This window comes from Sinocyclocheilus anshuiensis, unplaced genomic scaffold, assembly GCF_001515605.1.
Source record: "Sinocyclocheilus anshuiensis isolate Anshui unplaced genomic scaffold, SAMN03320099.WGS_v1.1 scaffold2090, whole genome shotgun sequence".
Taxonomy (NCBI): Eukaryota; Metazoa; Chordata; class Actinopteri; order Cypriniformes; family Cyprinidae; genus Sinocyclocheilus; species Sinocyclocheilus anshuiensis.
In genome coordinates, this window is record NW_015560626.1 from 1,432,650 (window position 1) to 1,442,450 (window position 9,801).

At 40.2% G+C, this 9,801-nt stretch overlaps 2 protein-coding genes across 2 annotated transcripts in view; both read right to left on the reverse strand.

The window, feature by feature from the left end:
- Positions 1 to 873, reverse strand: part of LOC107681952 (40S ribosomal protein S26-like) — a 1,208-nt gene extending 335 nt beyond the window's left edge. Inside the window, exons 1-3 of the mRNA XM_016478327.1 lie at positions 827 to 873; positions 186 to 363; positions 6 to 82 (exon numbers count right to left, since the gene is read on the reverse strand). Of these exons, the coding sequence (XP_016333813.1) occupies positions 6 to 82; positions 186 to 363; positions 827 to 829 (258 nt within the window). The 5' untranslated portion in view covers positions 830 to 873. The remainder of the gene's footprint in view (positions 1 to 5; positions 83 to 185; positions 364 to 826) is intronic.
- A 7,853-nt stretch (positions 874 to 8,726) lies between these two features.
- LOC107681946 (protein Wnt-1-like) overlaps positions 8,727 to 9,801 on the reverse strand; it is a 4,535-nt gene continuing 3,460 nt past the window's right edge. Inside the window, exon 5 of the mRNA XM_016478320.1 lies at positions 8,727 to 9,585. Coding sequence (XP_016333806.1) covers positions 9,094 to 9,585 — 492 coding nt within the window. The 3' untranslated portion in view covers positions 8,727 to 9,093. The remainder of the gene's footprint in view (positions 9,586 to 9,801) is intronic.

The window sequence follows — 9,801 nt, forward strand, 5'->3', positions numbered from 1 at the left end:
GAGCGGTTCCTCACCACTTTGCTGTGGATGGCACAGCTGACACAGTAGTGCAACTTCACATACAGTTTGGGCAAAACGTAGGCTGTAGAAAGACAAAGGAACAACTTCGGTAAATGTTTCAGCAAACCCGATTGTTATCTCTCCCCAAGAAGCCTATACTTTATAAAGCAAGCATATTTACTCACAGTCAAACACACTGGCTTCAGAGATGTCCCTTATAGCTGCAGCCTCCACAATATTTCTGATGACAAACTTCTTGATGGCTTTGTCCTTGGGGACACACCGGGCACAGTTTGTGCAGCGGATGGGCTGGACATGTCCACGTCCCTTCTTGGCACGACCATTATTCCTCCTCTTCTTAGTCTAGGAGATTAAGAAATAGTCAGCACTGCTGGTTTACAAATGACAACCTTGTGGACATGATCTCACAAAAGATGTTAGAGTTATGATTTTTAAGTTAAAATATAATTGTAACCCAAGTCTCTGTCTTTTACTCTACTGTATTTGTTAATGTACTTTATTGTTATAATACATGTAGTGTATAAAGTACGTTAATAGGCATATGAATAGTCTAGAGACTGAAAATATCCATTACTTATCCGAGCTTTTAAAACAAAGAATCAGATTATTAGTCGTTACCGCATGCTGAATGGCAACAACGGCAGTTAAAAGTTTATGGCTTATAAAAGCTTACTACGTGCTGAACTGTACATGCGTTACACTTCTAAGGATCGCTTTATTGACTTAATATGAACAAAACGGAGTAGTGTTTAGCTGTACAAGGAAAGAAAAGACTGGCCCCTGTCTGAACGCTTGACAAACTCACCATCTTGATTCAGCGAGGCATGAGAGAGGACCGGAAAAGCGCTTACGTCACTTATATAGTGCGCACAGCAGCCGGAAGTCTCCTGGTGAAACGATAAAAGCCCCTAAGATTAAGATAGATAGTAATATTTCTGGATACATTCAAAGACAGACAGTTTATAACGTAAACTGGTGCCATTTAGAGATTTACTGTTTCAAAATAACCTTCCTAAAGTACCTTGCAGATATTTTATTATCATCTCGGTAAGTCCAAACAATTCAAGGTAAATTTGTGGCTTATTAAGATTTCCACTAGATGTCAGTAAAGGCTTTGATATAGCACAGAGAACCAATCTCACCCAGATGCTTTTGTCAAAGTTTAGAAGTTAAATAAGGATCAACCACTTGCCAAGCCAAGCATTGCCAAGAGTAGTTGCCAAGATTTGGACATATCAAATGTAGAAATTTAAGAATCATTAAAACACCCATATTGTTTGACCATATTCTGAATATAGGTGGGGATGGGTTCTTAGTGCTTAGTGGATTTTTTCGTGAACAGTTTGTTGTCTAAATACCACTGTCATTCAAGATCAAACCACACCTCTGTATGTGTCATTTGTCATTTAATTCAGGTGAATTTCTGAGATTATAGACAATGATTGACGGTTGGCTGATAACATTTCTGAAATGTCCTCTGGTTTGCTTCTGGAAATGATTATAGAGTTGGGTTGTGGAGTGGAGTGTTGGTGAAGGGTGGGGGCAAAAGAGGGAGGTGTTCTTATGCAAGCAGCTCTCAGCATGCATGTGCAGTCTTGAAGAGTGGATGTGTAGCTCCTGTAGTTGACTGTCCCCCGTGTCACTGCAGTTAGGGAGCTGTTGCCAAGTTGTCTTCTTTACAGTGTCGCTGATGGGAATTGAAAGGATGAAACCTAGGCCCACTGACGCAAAGGTGCATGCAATCACATTCACTCCCACTCATATTGTGTTTTTCTTTGACCTTGTAGTACATTATTTAAGATATCCATTTTAGTGTTGGGACCTGAGGGAAAGATTACTGTGACTGTAATATTAGCATCTGTAAATTGAATCTGAGAAGACAAAGCTTCAGTCAGTGTGTGTGTGTGTGTGTGTGTGTGTGTGTGTGTGTAGAAGCTGAATAGTTTTTTAAGATATCATGAGACGGAGAGAAAAAGGGAGAGATGGTGACAGGAATGTGTCAGTGTTCCTGTAACCACTATGCCCCTAAACTGCAGCAAATAAACATTCCTCCGTTCATGTGTCAGAGCTGAACACTTGCCCACTGTTGCTGTAAAACATAGCCAATAATTACAACCAAAAAACCCAATGCTTTTTTCATTGTCTTTAACAACTTTTTTCCTCCAGTGGGTTGCATTTAGACAATTGTACCATTGATATATTTTTTTCTTCCCAATTCTGTATAAAAGTGCATGAAGCACTGCAGATAAACTACAATATTACTACTTACCACTGCAGTATTTATGGTAAGTAGCAACAATGCAAACAACATTGGACCCCACTGACTTTTATTTTATGGACAAAAAAAGCACTCATATTTTCTTTTGCATTCTTTAAAACATTTGTTTCTGAAACAACCGTAATGATTCACTTTTTACAACAATCAAAAAATATGGCACAATTATTTAAACTTTATCTCTGTCATCATGTGGTTGCAGAAAGTGATTTAGCCTGGCTGAAAAACAGGCCTACTGAGAACCGCCTGTCGCCTCAATAGACTAAATCAAGAGGTCATGGTCCATTAGTTAGGGGGGGTCGATATTTCCACCTAAATCATTACTGCATCAGGCCCATTCGCCCACACACACGCTGATGTACACACTTGCACAGGAATACAGATATTATTTCACACAGACTTTCTCCCGCAGACTTGTACATCATTCAGACTCCATTCTAAACTTCACTGCACACATTGCTCAGTATAAGCCACAGACGTCAGTCTAATGGTTTATAATACCCACCCTCATTCCACAGAAACATCCTCAGGAAAGAAGTGGGTTTAAGAGTGCACGGCTCCTATTTCTGGGCATATTGACTACTTATTCATTAAATAATGTAAAAATCTCTCTCTACACAATTATTCATGTTAGTCATACCCTCTGTTCTGTTAAAAACAATATTATGTCAAAAGTACTTAAATAGTGCATTTTTTCATATATTAAATATTTCCTTTTGAAACAGGAGATATGGATGGACATATCGAAAGACCTAGTTACATCACAGCCATCAAACATGATCTGCTATTGCCACTTATATTAAGAAAAAAGTTCACCCCAAAAATGAAAACTTGCTGAAAATGTGCTGACACTCAGGCCATCCGAGATATTTTTGTTTGTTCATCAGAAAAGATTTGGAGAAATTTAGCATTACATTACTTGCTCACTAATAGATCCTCTGCAGTGAATGGGTGCCATCAGAATGAGAGATCAAACAGCTGATAAAAACATCACAATTATCACAATAACATCACAATATTCCACAAGTAACGGAGCCCTGTGCATGATATGCAGGATATCATGGCTACAAGTTTAAAATTCATTTCCATCAACTTTTTTTTATCAGTTCCCTTGTTTTATGTAAATCATGACCACTAATTAATTCTCTTAAATTGAAACTTAATTTGTATATCTATAATATCTATTTTTCCCCGCACGTGTCATGTGCAGGCCTTCGTAGATATTGACTAAAAGCCATAAAACTCTTTGTAGATATTTTGGAAAATGACCATACTATGAAATTCAACAGGCTCAAGTGTCGTTTTGGACCTTACAGATTTTCATGGGCAAAAACAGTTGAAATATTTTCCAAAATATCTTCTATTGTGTTCCACAAAAGAAAGTAAATCATACAGGTTTGGAATGACATGAGGGTGAGTAAACGACCCTTTAAATTAAAGTATTGCTATGAATCAAATCAAGTCATTTATTAGATCAGTGATCATACATCCACTTGCATTATGATTTCTAAACAATGATGCCAACTAATACCCTGTCATCTTTAACATTGCTTCTTCTCAGGGAGCAGTTGCAAGGCAGAGTAGGAGCGAATGATGGAGATGTTACAAGACTAGAGCCTTTGTGATGCGAGATGGCAGTTTCTCTGGAGCCACCATCTGCTGAGAGGGTCAGGCAGCATGTAGGGTTCAAATCTCCTGGATTCTGCTTGCTTCCCAGCTGCCATGCCCAGGCACTCCGAAATCCACACACAACCGAACTTGCACACCTCGCAATTATCACACACACTCGCAGACGCGCATAATCCCAGGCATGCTGCGCTGCCGAAACCATTCTCATCAGGGCTGACACTAAAGAATGTTGGGATTCTTGTCTTGAGGTACCAGAGTTTTTTCCTCCCTCTTTGGGTTTGTGCAGAATCCACACATTCTGTTGAATCCATGCGCCCACACTACATCAGCCCTGCATGTGACCACTGCTCCACTGTGCTCTATTCAGCACGGTGACCCGAACTTTGCTCACATTCCATATATTTGCCCAGCAGCCTGCATCTCAACCCTTTCCATAGGCCCCGAGCTTGAAGAGGGAACAGCCTTCCGTAATATATGGTAAAAGCTACTTGTCATGATTTTTTGTGGTCCATATATCATGTACCTGTTTTAAGTTTAACGTGACTCTTTTCTTTCTTCGAATTGAAAGCAGTCGCTCTACAACAAAATTGCTTTGCAAAACTCTTACTCGGTCCAACCCAAGTTTTGTTTTGGATTTTTATCAAGTGATTTAATTTTTTTGCCATTATTCTATCTTCCACAATATTTGGGAAAGCTGCTTGTCAGTTTTTTTGTGGTCCAGATATCCTGTACCTGTTTGCTGTAGCCTACAGTTCCCATGAGTTTAAAGAGACTCTTTTCTTTCCTTGGATGGAAAGTAGTCGCTCTGCAACAACATTGCTTGGCCAAGCTCTTACTCGGTCCAACCCAGTGAGGTTTTGTTTTGGATTTTTATCAAGTGATTTAATTTTTAGCCATTATTCTATTAGCTTCAAACCACTACTGGAAGGTTAAGTTTCTCGAAGCTCTTCAGAGACCCTCAAGGGCACTTATTGAATTAAAACTTTATTGCTCCGTTTTGGAAAAAGAGCAGAGCGCTCCAATTAAGGGAAACGGCAATTCATAAAATCTCTCGACCACGTTACTAAATAGAGATGTACAGCGTTAACGAGTTTTCAGCTTGTGGTTTTGCATCTATAGCGATCTGCGACTCTGAATTTGTGCTTTTTTGACTCTGTCGTTTGCATACGGCCATCATGATCCTTATTGGCATGGAAAGCGAAATGAATTTATGCTTTTAAGAGCTCTTGTGTTTCGAGATTCCTCCCTTTCCCAGCCTCCCTCGCTGCTTGCCGCCTGGCAGGTCCGTGTGTCAAAGGTGGCTGCTGCAGAACAGACTGTGGGAACAGCCGGTCAGCCTCCCCTGTCCCCTATTCCCTAACCAGAGGGGCAGCCATCAATCCAAGGCTGCTCGAACCCCTCCCGGCGCACACATCTCTGCAACCCACACACTCGCTCCCCAATAATCCGCGGAAGCAATATCATCTCGACTCGGGTGGCGGCCCATTGTCGCCAACTCCTTCAATCTTTCCTAATTAACTCTTGCTTTGTCCTGCATCTTAGCTTCAGGACTCATCTTTACGACATTCCGATCGGGGCCGGTCTTCACACTCCCGGGCAACCCTTGGACCCTAATCCCACCGTACCCCTCCCTCCAGAGTAACTCTTTCCATTTTTCCTTTCCCCCAACCTGATCACCTACTTACAGAGTTAGGTAGGGGCATTAACTCCTTGGGTTTTTTGAAAGAAGAGGACGAAGGAGGGGGCGAGGAGGAGATGGCCAGAAAGCGACTCCAACCCAGACAATTAGAACAATGGGCCGGGCCTGTAGGGGGCTAACTCGCAGCGTCACGCCTGGACGGTGGGGTATTTTGTCGGTTTAATGAATTGTCCGTCAGTCCCTGGCTGCATCACAGGCCATGTAGAGAGTGGACAGCAGGGACCCAGACACTAAGTCCGTATTTATTACACTGCCTTTGTCACTAATTGAGCTAATTATCAGTGACTCTTCAGCACTCCCACAATGATAGTAGCCCTCCACCCTCCTCCCTCAACCCACCAGTGCCTGGGAATGCAGTCTGACTTTGCTTCTTTATCCCTCTTTTCTATCCTTCTCTTCTTATTCTAACTATATCTTTCCCGTTTTAATTAATGCTCTGCATTCTTGCACTATTTTGCCTTGTAATGCATATGCATCTATACAGAAACTTCCTGTAAGATTGAAGATTGGTTTATGATACTGATTTTTATTTTATTCATTATTATTTCACTTTCAAGTAGGGAAGCATTTCAGGTTATCTGTTGGGCATGTTGAATTTTATTGGTTAGGACAGTGGAAAAGAGACAGGAGGTGATAGGATATTGATTGGACCTTGATCTCAGATTCAAACTTGGGTCGTCGGAGGCGCTATACACAATATGTCGGAGCACAGCCCACAAAGCTATGGTTTTCAAAAGTATTTTGTTGTAAAAGGTTTTTTTTAGTGTAAAATGTGCATTGTTTTTGCCCCGTGTAAGTACTTAGTCAAAATTTTTGAAATTTAAGATGTTTTTTAAAGAAATCTCTTATGCTCAACAGGGCAGCATTTATTTAATTTAAAAAATGCAGCATTTATTTGCTAAAAGAATGCTACAAAAATTCAGTAGAAACAGTAACATTGTAATATATTATTGACATTTAAAAATAAAATTTTAAGATAACCATTGTTTATTTGATTGTGTTTTTTTTTTTAAGAATTTATTCCACTGATCCAATCTTCAATGTTCTAATGTTCTAATATGCTGATTTTCAGTTATTATTGGTGCTCAATTAATAATGGTTCTTAATATCATTAAGATTTGCTGCTCAAGTCTTTTTTTTTTTTTTTTGATGAACAGCAAGTAAACAAAAAACTGCATTGATTTGAATTAGAAAAATTTTAGATATCTTTTGTAACAGTATATGTCTTAACTGTCACTTTTGATCAATTCAGTGCATCCTTGGTGAGTCTTTTTTTTATAGAATTTTTTAATCTAAACCCCAAACCTTAGAATGGTAGTTTCCACAAAAATGTTAGGCAGCATACCCATTTTTAACATTGATAATAAGAAGAAATGTTTCTAGAGCATCAAATCAGCATATTAAAATAATTTCTAAAGGATAATGTGACACTGTAGACTGGAGTAATGGCTGCTGACAGTTCAGTTCTGGGATGCGGATGTGACGACAACAGCGGTGCAGCGCTCCGTCTTGCTGACCTTCAGTGGCCCTGCGATATGTTGTGGTGAGTGAGAGAAAGAATCGTCTGCCTTCATCCAAACTCTTGTGGTTGCACCAGCCTCGCCAGCAGGGTGGGGGCAACGCAGCCTGTCATTATTTCTAATACCATTTCTTTATTTTGTTTCTGATATTAAGTGAAGCAAAACCTCTAGTGTCGTGAAAACACACAGATGTAACGCTGTTACGCCACTGCCCAAATTCCCCTCAGCGGTTACTGTGGATTTAGGGTGCATGACTGTTCGAAGAAGAGTGCCGCTCTTGTGCTTTTAGTGGTGGGAATGATGTTTAGAGGAACGGATATACTTGCACAGTCACATTGTTGATTTTAGGTTAAGTGCTTTAGACATACCCTGTCATACCAGTTTGCGGTTCAGAGAAATGATTGATGGATCACAAATGAAACTGAGGCGAATGCGCTGTGGAACATATGGAAAGACAAACCTGTTATTGAACACAAACTGTGAGCACTGTTAGGAAATGAGTGGTTCGCTGAAAACACAAATAATGAAAATATAATGTTTATTGTGCTATTACTCTATATGAAAACAACTCTTCTAAACTGAGCTCAAATATTTCCTTTTATCAGCATTTCCTCTCTAAAAAAAGCCATCGTACAATAATAAATACTTTTCATTCACAATATTAAAAGATGATATTCAGTGCATGTAAAACACAAGTGTCAAGAGACGAGCAAATCTATGTGGCCTATCGTCATATAAGTTAGCACACAACTGGCTGGAATTACTCCGTAAATAATGAGAGTGTATTCACCCCACTTTCAGATTAAATCATTTTCTCACATTGCAAGTTGCAGCATAAATATATAGATCATATCTATTTATAATATTTATAACATTTTGGTTATGTTAGCTGACATACAAAATACAGTTTCCATAATTGTGGCTCTTTCAAAAACATAAATGTGAACTGTTTGTCCACTGTAAACTAGGTAGCAGGGCATTTACAGGATTATCTTTACACACTTTTTTCAAAACTAGTATGAACTTGTGCGTAATCGATGTAGACAACTTCCGACAGAAGTCTTCTTCTCTCCCAAAAGAGTTTCTGTAATAGTAAACTTGCTTCTGTCAGAGCCGAATCGACGAGTCAATCTCGGGTCAATCTTAATTTTCTCTTCCCAATACTTTTCCATCAGTTCAATAACATGGTATACCACATAATAATAAATGGTATTAAAAAAATGGCAGGAGACTCAAAGCAACGACGGGAAGTGTGGCAGGTCCGAATGGGAAATCACGAGAGGTTGGGCCGAGTTCGGGATTCCGCTACATAGTAATCGGAAAAGGAAGCCCCATCCCTTGAGAAGCACTTCACACAGTTTTATGTGAGATGAGTAGGACTGCAGCTAAAGAAAACAAAACGCTAAAATATTTTAAAGAACCGCCCTCTTGTTAGAGTTTTAAACTGGTTTATGAGAGAGCATGCTTGTGGTTCGCTAACCACAGGAACATCTGTCAAACTGTGTCCAGTTACTACTTTCTAGCTTCCATGTTCCCCAGAGCACCAGAGACGGAGATCAGAAGAAGAGAAGACAAACTAGAACCTCAGGACTAGTGCTTCAGCATGCTGAATTTTAAACTGTGTCTACATGTGCATAGTGCATAGTGGTTCTCGACCCATTTCGTTTGATTTGAAGCCCTATGCTGCAGTAACATCACCAAAATACCGTGTTTTTCAAGGACTACCATCTGCTACGATTTCTGCACATGTACTTTTTAACTTTTCTCAGTAGTTAATACATTGAATATACTTGCCTATTCAACCAACAGATTGTTTAGTCCCTTTTAACTGTGCTATCTTATCTCTTTTCTCCATGTTTATTCATTCCTATATAACCTCCAGATACCCCAGCGGCCACAGTTTCAATACCCAGTTTGGGACCTTTGCCTCCAGTTTGTCAGTTTGTTGATCATAGACACTGATGGACGGTCTGTGTACTGGTGCAGTTGAGGCAGCTCACATGACAACACCAGTGGAAAGTACAGTGGCATCTTTCTGTGACCTGCTCCATTCGAGTCTTATATCCCCGTCCGCAGCACAGCAGCTCGCACCCGTCCAGCGCCAGCGATGAACTGTTGCAGGTGCGTCCCGAAGTGCCATGTGTTCCTGTTTTGCCATTGTAGGAACAGAAGTTGGGTGACTTTTCAAAATACACGAGGTCCCGGGCCGAAGGGAGCTTATGTGCTGGGTTCTCCGGTTCCAGGTGGCGGGGGTCGGCTCGATGGGACGCACGGTTGCTGCCTTTGTTGGCATACACGACTCGGGATGCGCCGTCGAAACGGTCCTTCAGGAAGTCTCCCACTACACGGAAGCTGGGCAGTCTCATCCAGCATGTTCGCACAGTGCAGGACCCAGACATCCCATGACACTTGCACTCTTGTTGCATCTCCGATGCGACTGTCTGTAGGGAGAGGAATGAAAATTAATATATATTGTGCAAAATAATTTATACACTAATATTTCAATTCTTAACAAATACACTTTTTGGATCTATGGTTGATGGATCAACTTCTTCACAAATATACTTATTTGGATCAATGGATGATGGATGAACTATTATACTGTATGTATGTATGTATATATATATATATATATATGTATATGTATATATATATAT